This window comes from Pecten maximus, chromosome 9 (assembly GCF_902652985.1).
Source record: "Pecten maximus chromosome 9, xPecMax1.1, whole genome shotgun sequence".
Lineage (NCBI taxonomy): Eukaryota > Metazoa > Mollusca > Bivalvia > Pectinida > Pectinidae > Pecten > Pecten maximus.
In genome coordinates this window covers 43,252,372-43,274,692 of record NC_047023.1, presented here as the reverse complement: position 1 = coordinate 43,274,692, position 22,321 = coordinate 43,252,372, and the positions used below count along the sequence as shown (strand labels likewise).

Below are 22,321 nucleotides of genomic sequence, written 5' to 3'. Positions count from 1 at the left end.
TATAGGATAAAAACCGCGAAGCATCTCCAATATTACGATTATTTCCATATTTGGCAAAGAAGTCAAAAGCAAACATAGTTGACCAAGCCAACATACGTTTTTACATTTAACATGAAATACACAGATATCCCATCTTGCCAATCATCTTATCTTAGTCGTATTTGCATATTTACAGCTCCATATACATCCACTGGGTTCAATGCATGGAAATTGTACAAAACATGTTGATATATGATTGTTTTCATGAAAGTTTTAAGATGGAAAACTGAAGATACCATCACTCTTTACAGCCACCGTAAACGAAGTCGCAATTAAGACTCAAACAAATAAATCGAGAATAAAAATGTATGAATAGATTAACATAGAGACCATTCGAAAACGTAGAATGTTGATAGGATAGGGTGTTCTGGGAGGAAAAGGAAATATAGGTAAATTATATGGCGAAAATAACTACATCTTAAAACAGTTACATCCTTCTTAAGCTTTTCACTGATGTTGAGGGCAGTAAATGCGGTCATCAAGGCTTTGATTCTAAAGGTAACGCAAGGTTGTTTGAAGATGAAGGCAACCGGGAACCTTCGACACCGTAAGCAAGAAAATACTTCCTCGTTTAAAGAAAGTGCGAAGATTCACGAATGCCATTCAAAGTTTATTTCAAAGCCTGGCATCATACTAAAAGGGAAGTTATTCGTAAACGTGCCTACTGTGACATCATACTGAAATATCACATCCAGAACACATGGATATGCCATCATATCCATAGTGAACAATATAACCCAGCCCAAATGTACACTAACAACCTTATATGTTTACCATATCCAAGGTAGCACGGAATAAATAGATAATTCACAAACAAAGGCGTGTGGTTTAATACAATTGTTTATTCTGAAAGTCTGCTTCGAAATCTTCTGATCAAATGATACTTTGGAGATAATATCATCATTGTTCAACCACAATTCGCAACCATATTCTAAAATCATATAACTGTCTCTCACATATTTGTTTCCAGTTGCTGATTCGACCACACTTGGCTACGCTACATACGGCATAATAAAATATAATATAATAATTAGTTTCTTACATGTTATCGTAATATTGACTCATTTTTCAATTTGACTTGAATTAAGTTAATGGAGTATGAGTGATGTGTAAAATATCTAACACATGCTTGTGTGATAGAATAAATGGGCTTCTTTTAAACTCAGATGGGGGTATTTAACATACAACAAGTCACAAAATGGTATAAACCTATTTAAGTTGTTTCTGAGATTCGATTTTGTTTAATCTAATCATTGTATAGATTAAGGTGTATAACTTTCTTTGCAAAATCTTTTGTTGTGTTAATCATTGGTATTGTGAAACGTTAACTTTATTTTCTTTATGTACGTAATCAAATAAAACACTTTTCACTACATGTTTATACTATTTATAACTTTAAACAACATTTGAAGTGTAAGTCTGCAACGACTTATGTAAGGAAGCAATTAAATAGACATAATTTACGCTCCACTTAGCAAATTCTATTGCATGATTAAAAATCTGTCAGCTAACGGACGAGGGTATGGTGGCTGTTAAAGTGTCAATTTTACAAGTAAACAGCAATTTTAAAGTTTCCTAGCTTAGGTTTTAGATGTTTGAGGTTATTGTGGGAAAATGATATACATCAAACGTATTTTTTGCTCAATCGAATATTAGCGCATAACCGACTTATAACAGGCAAGTGCCACGGTCAATCGGCACACCCAAAACGGTCAACCGGTACACCAAAACGGTCAATCAGCACACCCAAAACGGTCAACCGGCACACCAAAACGGTCAATCGACACACCCAAAACGGCCAATCGGCACACCAAAACGGTCAACCGGCACACCAAAACGGTTAATCGGCACACCCAAAACGGGCAACCGGCACACCAAAACGGTCAATCGGCACACCCAAAACGGTCAACCGGAGCACCAAACCGGTCAACCGGCACACCAAAACGGTTAATCGGCACACCCAAAACGGGCAACCGGCACACCCAAAACGGTCAACCGGCACACCCAAAACGGTCAACCGGCACACCAAAACGGTCAATCGGCACACCCAAAACGGTCAACCGGAGCACCAAACCGGTCAACCGGCACACCAAAACGGTCAACCGGCGCACCAAAATGGTCAACCAGCACACCTAACCGGTCAACCGGCACACCAAAACGGTCAACCCGAGCACACCAAGACGGTCAACCGGCGCACCAAAACGGTCAACCGGCACACTCAAAACGGTCAACCGGCACACCGAAAACGGTCACCGGCACACCAAAACGGTCAACCGGCACACCAAAACGGTTAATCGGCACGCCCAAACGACTTGCAGCAGAAGACAATGTACAGAAACTACAAAATTTTGCGAAAAGCTTCTTACTGGAAAATCACTAAAATATGATAAACGTTGATATATATGCAATTACAGTATTCGAACAACTGTGACATTGTTTCATATATATATAGTTGCGTCAGATTATATAAAACTGTTTGATTCTTTTGGGGACTTTGAATGAATCCAATTTAGATCATTTGAATCATAACAGCCATAATCTACGATCGGCGCAAAGATATACATCATATGTCAATTGGACAATTTACTTAAATAAAAAATAATCACAGAAAGTCATTAACTTTCTAAATAAATGTGAACACCTACATTACTGTGCGATCGGTCAGGCCACTTTAAAGTTCGCTTTTGTTGCTGGTTGATCTATTAATTCAGTTAAACATGTGAGAAGCTGAATTTCAAGATAAAAATGGTATATATCATTGTACCATATAAATAAAATGACGAACTTGTCCTCGGTACAATACTCGATTTAATTTGACTACGAACCGGGATCTTTGCACATATTAAGTTTTGAATGTTTTAACTGGTTTAAAAGGTTTCACTAAGTGGAATATAGCGTATATACCTACACACAACGTATTTCATGACCAGCATTTAGTTCTTTAAGATAGAAATAATCACAAACAAGAAGTAGCCATGTCGTAACAATGTTTCGTTTACAGCTTTCTCAATAAGCAACAACATTAATTCAATATTTATAGAATACCTACCTGTACAATGTCGTAATGATTGGTCGTTTACAGCTTTTACTCTCAGCAACAACATTAATTCAATATTTATAGAGTACTTACAATGGAAAAGAAATAGTTAACAACATAAACAAAAAGTTTTATTATAACATTAACCATCTCAAAATGCGCATTTATTTCAGTCTTGTAAACCATTAAACTAGACAAGATGTCATTGTACGTAGCTAACATTCAGCGCCATTGACCTTTTATATTGAGACAATAATCAATATTTACACAAGAACCAATGTTACTTTCTGTGTGGAATTGATAAGATGACAATTAATCTCATATCAAAGGAATTCATGGAAAAGGGATACTAAATGAGAACACATTGCTCAGTCTTCCGCATCTGGATATATTAATTATATATCACTCTTTACTCAGATACACTACATCACGATAGTTGGTGTTAGTGTAACAAATGTTAGTAGCTTCCCACTAAGTAACAAGATAAGCGCGTAGAGCTTTGCTTCCAATTTTCCATTTCTAGATAGCAACCTTGTTTCTTCTGTATGTGGTTTTAACAAATGGCTCGTTCTCTATCCCAGGATCTGAAAGATATATTTTGATTGTTGATGGAAGGAACTTATAATATAAGTCGTAGAGACATATAGTTTGATTAAAAGTGGTGTTCTTTTAAAGTAATATTATATTCTAAATAATGTATGAATTTTAATGCCTTTTTATTCAAATTACATGAACGCATGATACTATCTATCATTATTGAAACAAAGAAATCGATTAGATGGATTGATTTAACCAATACTAGATCACTGTGATCAGATACAAAACGCCACATTCTAAAAAATAAGTCATTCCAAATTCCACAATCATTCCAAAAAGTGAAACAGAAGCTTTTTTGTTTGTTTGTTTGTTTGGGGTTTTTTTTTCTCTATTTTCTTAGTTTTGTTTTTTTTTGTTTGTTTTGTATATGTGATCATGAAGAAACAGAAAATCTTACTCCATCGGATATGAATTAGGGCAGATATATGCATGTTTGTGATAGTGGTATCATTTCCGTAGTACTTAGATATTGATAAAGTGATGCTGTCAAACGTGTTTTGGATAGTGATTACCAACGAAATTATATCGATGCTGTTCTTACCATTAAAGACCACGTGAAACGCTCGTGAAGGCACAATCTACGCTATTGTTTAAAGTGATGTAGTATGTTGTTCTTTTTGAAGGCTTCTGCATTACGACGCATTTAAAGTTCGGTGCCAAAGCATGAAATACAGTTGGAAATATAGGTATTTGAAGACTATTGACTGTGTTTCTGTGCTGCAAATTCATGACAGAAAAAAAAAACAAAAACAAAAAAAACGAAAAAGACAACAACAAAAAGAGCAAGCAAACAACAAACAATATCTGGCGTATTACATCAATTGAATATTATATTAGAATCCTACATTATGTATAAAGAATTAATGACAGGAGACTAATAGAGGATGGAATACATACTATTATATGCTAATACACTACATACTATAAAATCAAACCTTTAAAACCCTGTTTTTTACCAAGTATTTAACCCAAAATACCAAAACATATTTATGTAAAACCAAAGAAATCTGCCAACATCCGGTATCCAAATTTCTAATCTCCTACAAGAATTCAACATAAACAATTACCGACATAGCTGAATCTAACATATTTGATGTTCCTCAATTGAACGTACAAACAGCTGGTTTTAACTTAACGTTAATCGGGAGAGACAAATCCAGTTCCTAGAACGAAAATCTTCCTTTTGGAAATGAATTTAGAATTACAGCTCTCATACACAAATTTATCCATAGGATCCAAAGAAGGTGAGAAAGTTGCTGCATCATGTTGTGTTACTAATCTCTGCACTTTAGTTCGACTACTAGACGGTACCTCACGCCTTCCCGCAAAATAATGTGCCATGGGTTTGGCTCTATCGATGAACAACGCATTGAAACTGTAATCATTTGTTCTGACTCTCTGTCTGTTCTTCAAAGTTAAGAGCTACGATATTCTAAAATCACACCCGTACAGAATTTTGTTTGTCGATTATCTAGTATCTTAAACAAAACGCAAAATAAATTTACTTTCGATTTCAAGTCATGTTGGAATCAAAGGCAACGAATTTGTTAAAAGGGAAGCAATAAATGCTTTAAATCAACTAACAAATATCAAACTGCCATATACATATTTCAAAATTGTTATCTGTACAGTCATTCAAAGTAAATGGCAGTAACGCTGGTCTCTCGAGGCTAGCAACATACTGTTTAAAAGTACAACCGAATCTTAAAACATCCAGTCGGAAAGATCTTAAAGAGGTAGTTGTCATCGCTCGGCTCCGTACCAGGCACACATAACCTACTCACTCGTTCCTCTCAAAGCGAGAAGATCCACCAATATATAATGCATGTGACACTCCATTAACTGCGGAGCATTTTAAAGAATATTCCGATTTTAAACACATCCGTGGTAAAGACCTTTGGATCCCGGATATGAATTTTTTTTCAGATCTGTGTTTTCCAAGTCACTATTTAACTATTTGAAAGACATGGATCTTTTACACGTATATAGACTGTAATATCATTTTACCTACCTAACCCCATTTGACTTTATATTATCACATAGTCCTTATCATCTTTTCTTTCAGATCTCTTTGATCATTTTAACTTCTTTTTTTCTTCTTCATTTTAGTGGTCTAAATATACAATGCAAAGGCTTAAAAAAAATAATATCTAATTTTGTCTTTGCTACCCAGTTCTTTATTAATAGTAAGATATTAAATGAATCACCATGGCCCTCAATGACCACAGCCGTCTTTTGGACGTTAAACCGAAACAAACGAACATACTAATACATGCTACTATGTACTAAGAATTATTTAAGATGGCGTCAAGGGATAACGGGATTCGAGAAAGCACACACAGAGGGAGGTAATGAAATATGTCTACCAAGATCAACTAAATACAGCTTAATCCTTGTACTCCAAGAAGCAGTTTTCAGGTTGTTTTAAGCAAAACAATGACTGATCTGAATGTTTCTTATATCGATTGATATAAATATACGTGTGTTGGTCCGGGCCCACAAACAATTATCAATATAAGCAGATAAAACTTGTTTCGCAATTGTTGCAAAATACATAAAATTTACATTTTGATATAAGCATGCATCATGCAATAAAGATCAACCACCCCCACTTTGACGTTCAGTCCGACATCAAAGGGAGGTAATAAAATGTACGTAGGATGTTTCTGCCACCTGCTAAAGACGTGATACAATGTATCCTTGTGTGTGTCAATCATACCTATCGAACCTTAGCAGGTCCTATTTGTCTTACAAGATACAATGGGGATGTGGATCTATTTATTTGTCAATCAAACAGCTGTTTATTGGAACATATATGTCATTCAATGTCAATTTCGTGTCAATCAATTGCTGTGACGTCAAAGGTCTGACGACTTTAACAACTGACATTCAAATAATATCTTTTAAACGGATCTCTTGACGTGTGAAATGAGTTTAATGTTATTGATCTTAAGGTTGATTAAACTACAAAAAATGCTGTCATTTTTTTTCCATTGAGAGAGAGAACATACTGAATTGTTCTGAGTCATTTGGTTGTTTTTCTGTAGATTTAAATTAAGTAAAATGTCTATCAATTATGTAACTTGAAACAAACATATCATTCAAAATTAAAATCCATTGTGTCATTTTACCTATGTTTAATTTAAGTCGATTGATAGACCAGTATTCAAATTAAACATGTATTTAGCAACGCTATGGTTAAATTTTTAACAATATTGATAATCGTTCTTATGCGATAAAGTGGTTTCGTGTCATAAATCCTAATGAGACACTACCTATTTCTGTGACCGACAGACATATTTTGGAACTATTTAATTGAATAATTAAATCGTCACATATTTTCCTGCAATACTATTTACACAATGGATGTTACATAGTATCGATGATAGGTCCCTTTACCTTTTGCTTTAAGCATGGACGTAGTTATTATTAAGTGACTTCCCTGACACTCAGTGAAGCCTGTAAATTACTTTATTGTGTAAATATCCTAACCTTGGTATTTGGGCATTTATCAAATACTCCTGATGAAAGTTTTATTTAAATTAAACAATTCGAAAAAACAATACCGTAATTGTTAATAAAATCTTTCTATGTTCGAGCTGTATGCTTTGGAGCCAAGAAAATAGAATGACTGTCTTATAAAAATATAAAAACCTTAAAACAAATTCATTAACAAGTTAAACATACCTATGATTTTTTTCAAGAATGTCTTTCATAGCCGGTGATATATTGCGCATATTTGCCTGATTTCTGATATGATTATTTGCGGGTATGATAATTTCCATTTTTTTGCCTTATTTCGGTAATATATAGATAATTTTATTAATTATTTTAAGTTTTCCACAATAAAATGTATGATTAACATTTTGCTTACAATACGAAGCAACCATACGTTGGCCTACCTACTTTTATATAGCATTATTCCATGCTTTGACACTATAAACCATATTACATTCAAAGGTGTAAAACGGAAAGGATCAAGAGCTCGAAAAAAATATCAATTCATATCCAATCGAAGGAATATTTTATTAAGTAAAAATCATTTTTTCAATTTAAGATAACATTCCAAAAGTCTCTCTGTAAGGTATTTAGTTAAGTATGCTTGCTTTGTTTTTGTACAAAAGCAGACTTTCAGAAAAAAAAGAAGGAAAATAAAACCGCTGACGGTTTTGTCAATCGATGAAGGAGGGAGGAGGGCATGAGAAAGGCTAGCATTTGTCACGATGTGTAGTAATAGTATAGGAAACTATATATTATTATCGACATGAACAATTCTGCTTGTTTCAGAAATTTAAGGATCAGTGTAGAACAGAATGAGGTCCATTAGTCTGAAGAGAAGACAATGTCTGACGATCTCGGTCGTATTTACAGAGATAGTATATCCTGCCTCGCTGTTTTACTGGCAGCAAGCTGACGCTCGTCGTGAATCGAAGAAATATTTATATGCTGGTAAACGTTCTGTGGTAAGTATACCGAACATGATAACTGCATGCCCGTTAATATAATAATACATGTATATAAGATGTTGTCCGATTTCCTTCAATTCTTATTGACTAGAAACATTGTCACGGGGAGGTCGAAATGTTGAGGTATTGATATGATGTTTCTATCTTTAGAAACACCGAGTTAATATGGCATTTATGGCGTCATAATCCTTGTGTCGTCACAATGCTCCAATGAAAGTTTCTGGTTATCAAAATTAAATATAATGAAAACCGTCTTTTTCCAAACAAATTTCATATTTAATCTAGAAATAAATGTCCTTTTATTCGGTTGATATGTTACTATACCGACCTGGTAGAATATAATACATTTAATTCTACAAGGTAAGCATAACACGTTGAGACGTTGTGATTCATTTGGATATTGGCACGCTGCAAAATATACAAATGTACTGAACTATGAGTCTGGCACATCCCCGTGAATATTTTGACATATATTTTGTTCGCCACATTAGATCACTTAAGAGTCTTAGTAGGACAAATCAGCTGTATCGTGTAGTTTGACTAACTTTATCTCTCAATTTTGTTTGAATGAAAGTTGCTCATATTTTGTATGTCTTTTGTATAATCCATTTATAGGAAAAACATTGCTTCTTCAGAACAAGATAGATATGTTCAGTATGTGTAAATGCAATAAAAGTGTGACCCCGAATGTGTCTATGCACAACATACACTTCAGATATATTTTGCGGTAAACTTATTTTTAGCGATATTCGCCTTCGAAGCGTTCCACTATAAGTGCGCTAACATGTGCTGTATGATATCGTTTATGGAATCTTTGTATCCGATGGGTATTTTATTTTTGCTATATCAGTGGGGGAAACACGTGACCTGTAACAGATATGGGAACACCAAAAGCCGGGGGGGGGGGGGGGGGGGGGAGAAACACGTGACCTGTAACAGATATGGGAACACCAAAAGCCGGGGGGGGGGGGGGGGGGGGAGAGACACGTGACCTGTAACAGATATGGGAACACCAAAAGTCCGATAATGGCAAGCACTTCTACACCATTTCTGTAGAGGTGTTTGCAATAACTACAGCATATAGGGATGTCTTTTGTGTATATCCATTGAATAAGAAGCGTTACGGGTCCCATGTACTATATTAAATTGTTGGTATCGATACAGTAAATGACTTTAAAAGCATTAAACTTACGCGAGTTGGCACCTTCGTCCGCCATTATCGGACTTTTAGTGTTCCCATAACAGTAACAGGTCACGTGTTTCCCCCATTGTATATTCTCTGTCGTTAAATATAAGGCGAAAATAAATACCTCTCGCCCTCGACTATTTATAAATGAATATACACCAATGTGTACAAGTGAAAACAGCAGAATGGCTACAAGGCATAATTCCGCGAAATTTTATATCCGCCACTAGGTCCGAGTCTTAAACCATGAGCTATCAGCTACGTCGAATTTAACAACTAACCAGTTTATGGCGAATTAAGATATGAGAGGAAAAAAATCATTAGTTCTTCATCTGCTTGGTTTTATATTTTCTTTCTCATATCATAAAACACTCAGGGTTACCTCGAGACCAATGTAGATGCCGTGCTTCCCTTATCGTTTGACCACAAACTCCGTTTCTGTTTCCTCGATATAGGCCAATGTTGTTTAATCCAATTTCATGGTTAGTGAAGTAGGACAATGACTTTCGTATCGATGTTGCTATATAATACGACTTCCCCTTCAAGTTATTGGTTACGATTACTGTGCCGTATATACTGGTATAGTAATAACTAGGTTATATTAATAAATATATCTACAGTCAAATCTAGCAGTATGTGATAATTGGGCCCAGTAGGTAAAGAAAAATAAATTATTATGAAGTTTCGGTTTTTACACATTGCAGGTGTGTCTGAAGCACAGCTGGATCCGCAATACCAATACATCCAATGTATTTACAGCTTTACGGTTTCTCATGCGTTTGGGATTTAAATCGTTCCCAGGGTACTCCGACCAGGAATTACTGGTCGTATTGTTTGATATGCTACTCTCATCTCTTCAGAATCCCATGTGTACAAGGATAAACGACGTATTATATTCAACTTAGGTTACATACAGGCCTCAGGACCCTATATAATAAAAACTTTCCTATTTCCAGGTGATCTATGAAAATTGAATAGGAACAGGCGTTCCGGGCTAGTTAGCGTCTTTTGCTATACACACCCAGGTCAAATCCGGGTTAAGTCAAAATATTCAATGAGGAAATGACAATAAATAAACATTTTACAATCATAGGGTCTGGGATTATCGTGTGGAAATTATATGTACAGTTTTTTGGAAACAAACCTCAAGTTAAATAAATGAAATGAAATAAAATGAAACGTAACAGTTCTTGTTTTAACTATCATTATCAAAGATATGTTGAGAATTGTTTTCCACCAGCTTGTTATAATCATTATCGTGTCGATAAGAACTACATTCTTTTTGTATCTACTGTTTTTTAAACACACACTAATCAGTGATAATACTGTAAAAATCTAATATTTCATTAACATTACATACATGTACCTATATTAATTAAAACAGATTACGTCTTAGATCTTCGATTGTTATATATAGATATAAACCATAGATATTAGATTGTTTTATATAGATATATCATACATCTTAGATTGTTTTATATATATTTATCTTAGATCTTCGATTGTTATATATAGATATACCATAGATATTAGATTGTTTTATATAGATATATCATACATCTTAGATTGTTTTATATATATTTATCTTAGATCTTCGATTGTTATATATAGATATATCCTTTATCCCATTTAAACATTCACTTAAAGACTACGGAAACGTCAAACTGCCATTACTTATGAGTTATTTCAAAATCCACCAATGTAATGTTATTATCTCAAGAAAAATATCAGATACACCCATGTACAACTCAACTTGAAGAAAGGTATATATATACATGCATGCATAAGATTAAAAGTGATTCGCTATACTATAGTCAATGGAACATGACAAGTTTTGATTTCAAGAAAATGTTTAATTCTACAGAAACATAAGATAATGTTTAATTCTACAGAAACATAAGATAATGTTTAATTCTACAGAAACACAAGATAAAATTAAAATTTCACTATACAGCCTGAATGATTGACTATCATATATTTAGAAGCGAACATTTTTACATTTAAAATTCGATCTATTCGCCACCTGTATGGTGTTTACGTCTTCAGAGTGTTTGAATGTGACGAAATATCTTTTTGTTGGCTATGCCTATACCATTACCGGGATCCCTAGGGAGTCATTTACTACCTGAATACATGTTCCACTCCTATCCTTGTCTTCAGCAATGTGATGGCTGACGTATTTGTAGTTCCCTTGCGTTCTTTAATGGAAAGATGTCGTATTTCATCGTTAACGGGAATCTTTTATTAATCTCCAGGAGAAGAGACTAACGTGTGTAGGCAAGCTGAATCCAACAACGAATAATTTAACGATACACTTCAGCATGGTGGCTTGGTGTTGACAGCAAATATGTCATCGATTTAAACCCATTATTTAGTTAAACTTTAAAGAATTTATCAAATGTTAATAAATATTTGAGATTTTCTTAAAAAGTGAAATAGAAGTTATCTTATTTATTTTGATATTTAATTGATGTATCTTATATTATGACAACGAGTCTTTGAAATACAATTCCATCAGAGTCATTATAAATGACAAGACTTGCGAGATAAAACGTATTACTTATATTTGTAGTAATGGTATAATCTTTTAGTATCCTAGCGAAGTCACTCAGTGCTAACATTAACATTGTATGACTCTTTGGCTACCTTAGTAGGATCCTAATGCATTAACTCTATAAGTTATTTATTACCGACATCATACCCCTTAATGTCACCGTTCTAAGCAATATGACGTCATATAAGGGTCACTTTAATTAGGATACCACTTATATTCCTTTACTCACACTTTTTTATGATTGGTTTATATACAAACATTACAGATGTACATGTAAATAGAAGTATATGAAAATGTGAATCAATTAAACTGATTTTAAATGTACGGTAACGCATGTAATGCCACTATGACAACATTGACTGTCGTAGTACAAAAGTTTGCTATCATATGCAAAACGCCGAAAGAAAGTTACACATTTCCTGTTTCTATTTAGAGTATCGATGCGAACAACATCGTATATATCTCGTTGGCATTTCTATTATTGGCAATGATTAAGGTAGGGTTTCTTCTGAGACAAAAATCCTTCATTTTATGGTAAGTGATATTATGGTTGAAGTCCTTAATTTCCTGTGTTTGGTTTGAGTTGTAATTGTTGTCATTGAGTACAAAGGCGGGATGGGTTATATCATATCTGTCTGTCATCTCTCCCTCCTTCTCTGGCGACTTGTTAATGTTCAGCCCTGTGCGACCTCGTTAAGCTCATGAGAAGTTGAAAGATGTCATCAAATAATATATGATTAATTCGTATTGAGTAGATACTGAAATAGATTATATAGGACTTTGTGATTGCCTGACGAAATCCAATGCCAGTCTTGGGGCACCACATTGTATGGAGTCAAAAGCTCATGACAGAGCATTTTGTGGTCCTCTTTGGCATGAAGTGTGTGGGTGAAACGACCTTTTGATACTTGAATGACAAGTGTAAATAAAAAGGCTGATTACAATTCTCTCTAGATACAAACTTATTGATTTGCGTCTGGCTAAAAAGTATTGAAAGCAATATACACTTGATAATACTTTCCCCGTTTCCATTTGGATATATTGCGAAATAATTAGGTAATTGACTCGATTTAATTGTATTCCCTTGTTTCGACTTGTTACGTCATTAACTGGCAGCACGTGCCACCCAGAAGGCCACGAGAAGAGGCATATATGGGAGGCTAATAGGTTTCATATGACGCGTTCTCTGTTCACCATTGTAATTAAGTGATACGAAGTTAGTCGTATGTTTTCTAAACATATACATGCGATGGGTCCAAAGGGAATAACGCTGTACCATCATATTTAATTAATTTTCATTGCCACTTTGATGCAACCATACAATTGACATGATCGCATGCGTCCGAATCATTGGCGAATACTGCGTCACACCTCGTCCCTATCGCAGACATTTTCTTTTCGGGAGACTGTTTTATATAGTCGTTTTTATATCCTTAATTTTGTGTGTTACACACCCTAGTATGGCGTTTGATAGCTATTCCGACATCCTCAAACTACATGGTGTGTCTGCTCTGTATCAGGCTGCCGATAGACTCTATAGGTGTTGCATGTGAAGTTAATTGAATTTGCCTGACTACCATGGAGAAGACGGCTTATATCTATTTACTGTTGGAGCTTTGAAGGTGGCTTCGTTTTTAAATATCGTGTTTTGTACATGTGATGTTTATATTTTTTATCAAACATGCCTTTATCGTGACACTTATGCATTTTGAAACAAAATGTAAAATCGTCACTTTTTTATAAATTTCCGTGTGCATCGTTACTTCTGTATGTAACATCCTCTACAAAGGCGTCTAATTGTTTGTCAATTTTCGTGATAGGTATAGCTTCTTCTCAATTTTCTTCATAACAGACCATATAAGTTACTTTGATGCATCATACATTTAAAGGCAACGAGTGCAACCATCCCTAATTATTTTGGTATAGATTAGTTTAGCATGGACCAAATGTTTAGTCACAATGTGAGCTCTAGAAAACTCGGATACAAGTTTAACTTATTTTGTTGGTACTGTGGTATATACATATATGAATTTACAACACGTCTCTTATGGCAGACCAAAGTAACCAGAGAAAGTCAACGTGGTCAGGCAGCTTGCTCTAATATTCTGTTATGCCTGGTGAGAGAATCGAACTGCCGCGGCCGTCTAAACTTGGCGAGAAACTTGTGCGCGATCCACTTCGACATTTAACTACCCATCTCTATAATAAACTGCAGTTTTGTTTACTATCGAATCATGATATGACCTGTATTAAAACATGTTTTAAAGTCGACTACATACAATAACCGATACTACCTTAAGTTAATAATTTGAGGCCGGAAGCACGTTTAATCTGGTAACATTACTTAAGGAGTCCTACAGGATCTAGGCGGGATATCCCTGGAAAGAGCATCCAGGGTTTATCTGTACCTTGTACTGTACTTCTCTAAGACTATCGCGACGTATGCCAGACAGTCATTCATTATCTACACGCTGCAGTATATTCTGTTTATGTCCCATGTAGCATAATGTAATTCACATGACATATTTTGACTACTGAAGGAAAAATGAATAGCCGTTCCGCTGTCACTACCCCGGTTCTCACTCTGAGAGCGTGACATTACATAAAACTGACCTAAATTTAAATTACGGGTGTCGTTGGTGAAGCCAAATATTCTTACCTGCTGGAACACATGCCCTATTTTGTCAAGTGTCTCCATGTAAATCTATATTTTGTTGGTATTTTATCCTCGTTTTATCGATTTCCAAAGTAAGTTCTTTTTCCCTTGGACCCTTTATCTGCTTACAGACTGTGGGATCTCCTTGTCATTCTGAAGACGATAAAATTAAGATAACGGAATCTAATTTCCCTTGCTGACAGGCCGGAATGGCAGATAGCTATGAAGATTTAGATAGTTCAGCCTGCCACATGAGCTGTATAATATTTAGATTACGACATAGAACTGACAATGAACTTACACATCAAAACATTTGTTTATAAAAAATACAAAGATTTGATTTTGGAAGTAAAACTTTTAACTCCATCTGAACCCTTCTCCATTATATATCTATACGCCGCATTTCCTGTTCCTTTACAAATATCTTATCCAAAAAAATACGAAATTGATACAGATTGTGGTGTACATGTATATGCACCTTCTTCTTCATCTTTAGCTTTTGTTTTGGTCTTATCGCCTTGCTGTCTTAGAACTTCTAGAAGGAGGAAACACCGGTATGAGCTGTATTCGACTTTATCTATTATTAAAACCACATATGAATATATTATTGTTTACTGTGATCTTGATTCACCTCTACCGCCGTACGAGTTAATACAAGATCCAGTATCAATCCTAAAGTTTTATGGCCATGAAATACGCACAAGCTATCTGCAGTCTTCGTTTATAGAAGTCGTTTCCAATCCAGTTTACGACACGAGCTCTTCGTGAGCGATGTATCGCTATGTCACAGTACACTTTCGAGTCCTTAGACATTCCTAGAATCCAGCACAATAAAGCTGGTATAAATTGATTTTTCTGTCAATTACCCACATTTAATACCAAAAATCCCATCACAAAAACCGTGATAAGGTGTCGCTGTCAACTTCATGATATGTACATGTATCCATGTTTAATTTTACATGGAGATAATAGGGTTTTATTTTATTTCATTTTATTTTATTCTTAGAAACACCATAGGACACTGTTAAGACTTCCGAGAGACAGCAAGACTTTGGTATCTTTTATCAAATCAAAATCAAATTCATTTTATGTACAGCACATTAAATGCCATCGTTAAGCTTCTACAAGTTTCATTGTTAATCATTAACTATCATTAGTTAATATATATAGTGTAAACGTCAACCGTGTATAGTGAATATATGTTTAAAACTTACTTCCGGTGGCTTTTTATGTATACTAGGCAGCATATCAACCTACGAGTGGCTTTTTAATGGTGACGTCAACAATTTTAACATATATTGTATGTTAGATTATTTGTTACATACTGTTAAAAGTTCATCAGAGATACATAGCTTGTTGTTGGTGACCATTGTTTAAATGAACGTACATCAATATCAACTTTGTTTATGATCAATGTATCATACCGGAGGGATGAGATATGACGTACATAAAAGTGCCCATTGATGTACAATATATTCTTTTACCAGGTGACTCTTTAACCAACCTTTAAACACTGAGTATCTTTTTTTTTATTTTTTATTTTTTTTATTATTCCCATACTTACGTTTATTTCCTATATATTATCAAGTTTACTAGGAAAATACATACAAAAAATACGCCATTAGAAAAAAAAAGATTTCTGACAGAAATTGACTGACGTTGGTTCCCTGAATTGTACTAACATTGTAATAGTATTGTTATTATAGATGTGTCCCCTTTGATATCTTATCAAAACAATCAAAATATAGTTCATCTCATTATGTTTTGGTGATACAGTTTTAACAAAAACTTTCTACTCTGAGTTCTCTGGTTATTTTTTTTTTCAACAATTCCATCAGTGTAGCAGCTCATAGAAGTTTCAAAAATGCTTATTTCGATGTTTTTGTTAGACGCCCACAGAATATGCTTTGAAATGAGAAAGTGATATTAATCCCGGAAAACAGACATTTAGAATGAGTGTATAAGTCATGAAATAGTCATGCAGGACAATGCCATCAGACTTTTTGCCTATATTTGATTTACCAATTTCGGCCTATAAGTGTTGTAGGGTAGTCAGGATTCTTCAGAGTTTTCTCTAATAATCAGACATAATTTAACCGCTGTGTCAACTATCGCGTCCAGATTTCCCTCGAGTGCCGACCCGTCCTCGTCAGCTCGAGAGGCCCCTCTCTTAACGATTTCTAGTACCACTCCTGGGGACGTGACTTGACCACAAGTGGACAAGGTGGCCATTGGTGATGACGTCATAATGCATCTTCCTTGATTTATTGACACTTATATCGCTGATAAGGCGTCACATATATGGTAATAACCAAACGTTATGCAGCCATTTTAAACAATAGATGTTTGTGGAAACTTGTTCGACGACGACTCCAGTGTATAATTGTACTTTACGAGGTGGGGAATGGTCAGAAAGGCGACCATTTGGCTCGTGTTATTGTGCACCAGATTGGTCAATAAGATTTTAAGTCCCACTGAAAATGAACAAAGATTAAAGTCGGTAACATCAAAGGTCAAATCTGAAGAAAAACACAATGACGACAGAATAATGTCGAAAACTTAACGCGAAATACGAATTATGGAGAACTTACTCATTTGTAGGTGATTGTTCCCAGAAGTTTATATAGGTCTCTGTATCTACTAACAAAAAAAAATGTATATATTAAAACTAGACTTGAAAATTTAAACACTTATCAGACAACTGATAGCTTATTTTCAATTCTGTCGTTGAATTTCTTTGGTAAATCACATTCACAAACACATGGCCTACAAAAGACAATGGGATGTGTATCAATATACAAATATATACGGAAAAAGTCCATGGCATGACTTTCATGACAAAGATCTGGGTAACACAATGGTGATTGTTGGTTCTACCTTAATACAATATCATCAGTGTATCATTACATAGGTATTGTTGGTTGTACTTTAATACAATATCGTCAGTGTATCGTTACATAGGTATTGTTGGTTCTACTTTAATACAATATCGTCAGTGTATCATTACATAGGTAATGTTGGTTCTACTTTAATACAATATCATCAGTGTATCATTACATAGGTATTGTTGGTTGTACCTTAATACAATATCATCAGTGTATCATTACATAGGTATTGTTGGTTCTACCTTAATACAATATCATCAGTGTATCATTACATAGGTATTGTTGGTTCTACTTTAATACAATATCGTCAGTGTATCATTACATAGGTGTTGTTGGTTCTACCTTAATACAATATCATCAGTGTATCATTACATAGGTATTGTTGGTTGTACCTTAATACAATATCGTCAGTGTATCATTACATAGGTATTGTTGGTTGTACCTTAATACAATATCATCAGTGTATCATTACATAGGTATTGTTGGTTCTACTTTAATACAATATCATCAGTGTATCATTACATAGGTATTGTTGGTTCTACTTTAATACAATATCGTCAGTGTATCGTTACATAGGTATTGTTGGTTGTACCTTAATACAATATCATCAGTGTATCATTGCATAGGTATTGTTGGTTCTACTTTAATACAATATCGTCAGTGTATCATTACATAGGTATTGTTGGTTCTACTTTAATACAATATCGTCAGTGTATCATTACATAGGTATTGTTGGTTCTACCTTTAATACAATATCGTCAGTGTATCGTTACATAGGTATTGTTGGTTGTACCTTAATACAATATCATCAGTGTATCATTACATAGGTATTGTTGGTTCTACTTTAATACAATATCGTCAGTGTATCATTACATAGGTATTGTTGGTTCTACTTTAATACAATATCATCAGTGTATCATTACATAGGTATTGTTGGTTCTACTTTAATACAATATCATCAGTGTATCGTTACATAGGTATTGTTGGTTCTACTTTAATACAATATCATCAGTGTATCGTTACATAGGTATTGTTGGTTCTACTTTAATACAATATCATCAGTGTATCATTACATAGGTATTGTTGGTTCTACTTTAATACAATATCATCAATGTACCATTACATAGGTATTGTTGGTTGTACCTTAATACAATATCATCAGTGTATCATTACATAGGTATTGTTGGTTCTACTTTAATACAATATCGTCAGTGTATCATTACATAGGTATTGTTGGTTGTACTTTAATACAATATCGTCAGTGTATCATTACACAGGTGTTGTTGGTTCTACTTTAATACAATATCGTCAGTGTATCATTACATAGGTATTGTTGGTTCTACTTTAATACAATATCATCAGTGTATCGTTACATAGGTATTGTTGGTTCTACTTTAATACAATATCGTCAGTGTATCATTACATAGGTATTGTTGGTTCTACTTTAATACAATATCGTCAGTGTATCGTTACATAGGTATTGTTGGTTCTACTTTAATACAATATCGTCAGTGTATCATTACATAGGTATTGTTGGCTGTACCTTAATACAATATCGTCAGTGTATCATTACATAGGTGTTGTTGGTTCTACTTTAATACAATATCGTCAGTGTATCGTTACATAGGTATTGTTGGCTGTACCTTAATACAATATCGTCAGTGTATCATTACATAGGTGTTGTTGGTTCTACTTTAATACAATATCGTCAGTGTATCGTTACATAGGTATTGTTGGTTCTACTTTAATACAATATCGTCAGTGTATCGTTACATAGGTATTGTTGGTTCTACTTTAATACAATATCATCAGTGTATCATTACATAGGTATTGTTGGTTGTACCTTAATACAATATCATCAGTGTATCATTACATAGGTATTGTTGGTTCTACCTTAATACAATATCGTCAGTGTATCATTACATAGGTATTGTTGGTTATACTTTAATACAATATCATCAGTGTATCATTACATAGGTATTGTTGGTTGTACCTTAATACAATATAATCAGTGTATCATTACATAGGTATTGTTGGTTCTACTTTAATACAATATCGTCAGTGTATCATTACATAGGTATTGTTGGCTCTACCTTAATACAATATCGTCAGTGTATCATTACATAGGTATTGTTGGTTCTACTTTAATACAATATCGTCAGTGTATCATTACATAGGTATTGTTGGTTCTACCTTAATACAATATCGTCAGTGTATCATTACATAGGTATTGTTGGTTCTACCTTAATACAATATCATCAGTGTATCATTACATAGGTATTGTTGGTTCTACCTTAATACAATATCGTCAGTGTATCATTACATACATGTAGGTGTTAAAATGCTTATTTCGATGTTTTTGTTAGACGCCACCAGAACATGCTTGAAATGTAAAAATGATATTTACAACAAGTGTAAAAGTCATGAAATCGTCACGCAGGACAATTACATCAGACTTTTTGCCAATATTAAATATTTGATTTACCAAAAACCGAAAACTCGGAATAAAATACCAATTCGACTCGACCATAATTCTGGTTGTTGTTTCTACCTAAAACTCGAAATTGAATACTGTGTTGTACTCTTCTTCCCCAATGGCAGTATATCAAACACAATACAATATGTTGGCAACTACAACCGAAGAATAAATACTAGTTGGATGATTTACAGATGTAAACAGTTGTGTCACGCAGTGTTATTCATTTTGGCCATACTTTATCTGACTCTCAGTTTGTTTTGGTTGGTACTGATACTTTGGGTGTCTTTTCTATAATCCTCTGATATTGCAGATGGAGGACGCCGCTCGTAAATCCCCGGGGTTTAATATTGAAGTTATGGATCTTTTGTACCCTCCTATCCGTTAGACTTTTACATTCTTTTGACCGATTTTGAGGCTTTGGTCGCCTCCTATGAACATTTGAGGACTTTAGAATCACTTACGACTTACAAGTCATGAATGGACGAAACATCTGTTAGATGTCCCTAAAATCACTGACACGTCCCAGAAGGACGAAACAGCTGTATAGTGCCCATAACATCACGGACGAGTCCCAGAAGGACGAAACAGCTGTATGGTGCCCCTTACATCACGGATGAGTCAAAGAAGGACGAAACAGCTGTATGGTGCCCATAACATCACGGACGAGTCATAGAAGGACGAAACAGCTGTGTGGTGCCCCTAACATCATTTACAAATCCTATTAGGACGAAACACCAGTATTATGTCACTAACATCATTTACGAGTAATGACCCTAAAATCACGAGTCATATAAGACGAAACATCTGTAGGATACAGCGCCCTGTTTGTTGTAAAATCCTAAATTTGAAGCCTCAGTATCATTTTAGTATTAGAAATAAAGCGTGTAGGACGGTTACTTATTAAACATTGAATAACACCCCAAGATCAAATATGGCTGACATCTTTTCTTAAAACATATTCAAACATTCAAATGTTCTAATGATATGGACAATAAAGGACATAGACTGTAAGTATCACTTTGAAGTGCACAACAAGACTCACCAAACAACACCAAAGAAACAACAAGACTCACCAAACAACACCAAAGAAACAACAAGACTCACCAAACAACACCAAAGAGACAACAAGACTCACCAAACAACACCAAAGAGACAACAAGACCCACCACACAACACCAAAGAAACAACAAGATCCACCAAACAACACCAAAGAAACAACAAGATCCACCAAACAACATCAGGTGAACAACAAGACCCACCAAACAACATCAGGTAAACAACAAGACCCACCAAACAACATCAGGTGAACAACAAGACCCACCAAACAACACCAAAGAAACAACAAGACTCACCAAACAACACCAAAGAAACAACAAGACCCACCAAACAACACCAAAGAGACAACAAGACCCACCAAACAACACCAAAGAAACAACAAGACCCACCAAACAACACCAAAGAAACAACAAGATCCACCAAACAACATCAGGTGAACAACAAGACCCACCAAACAACATCAGGTAAACAACAAGACCCACCAAACAACATCAGGTGAACAACAAGACCCACCAAACAACACCAAAGAAACAACAAGACTCACCAAACAACACCAAAGAGACAACAAGACCAACCAAACAACACCAAAGAAACAACAAGACTCACCAAACAACACCAAAGAAACAACAAGACCCACCAAGCAACACCAAAGAGACAACAAGACCCACCAAACAACACCAAAGAGAAAACAAGACCCACCAAACAACACCAAAGAAACAACAAGACTCAACAAACAACACCAAAGAGATAACAAGACTCAACAAACAACACCAAAGAAACACGAGACTCAACAAACAACACCAAAGAAACAACAAGACTCACCAAACAACACCAAAGAAACAACAAGACTCACCAAACAACACCAAAGAAACAACAAGATCCACCAATCAACATCAGGTGAACAACAAGATCCACCAAACAACACCAAAGAAACAACAAGACTCACCAAAGAATAACAGGTGAACAACAAGACCCACCATATAACATCAGGTGAACAACAAGACCCACCAAACAACATCAGGTGAACAACAAGACCAACAAAACAACATCAGGTGAACAACAAGACCAACCAAACAACACCAGATAAACAACAACACCCATCAAACAACATCAGGTGAACAACAAGACCAACCAAATAACATCAGGTGAACAACAAGACTCACCAAACAACACCATATAAACAACAACACCCATCAAACAACATCAGGTGAACAACAAGACCAACCAAATAACATCAGGTAAACAACAAGAATCACCAAACAACAACAGGTGAACAACAAGGTCCACCTAACCACATCAGGTTAGCGACAAGACCCATTAAGCAACATCACGTAAACAACAAGACCCATCAAACAACATCAGGTAA

The 22,321-nt window shown here is 34.9% G+C and overlaps 1 protein-coding gene across 1 annotated transcript; it reads left to right on the top strand.

Moving 5' to 3' along the window:
- The first annotated feature begins 7,986 nt into the window (after positions 1 to 7,986).
- Positions 7,987 to 21,911, top strand: LOC117334028 (proteoglycan 4-like). The gene is made up of 3 exons (XM_033893446.1): positions 7,987 to 8,136; positions 20,925 to 21,171; positions 21,451 to 21,911. The coding sequence occupies exons 1-3, from the start codon at positions 7,987 to 7,989 to the stop codon at positions 21,909 to 21,911; spliced, it is 858 nt and encodes a 285-aa protein (XP_033749337.1).
- Positions 21,912 to 22,321: the final 410 nt, after the last annotated feature.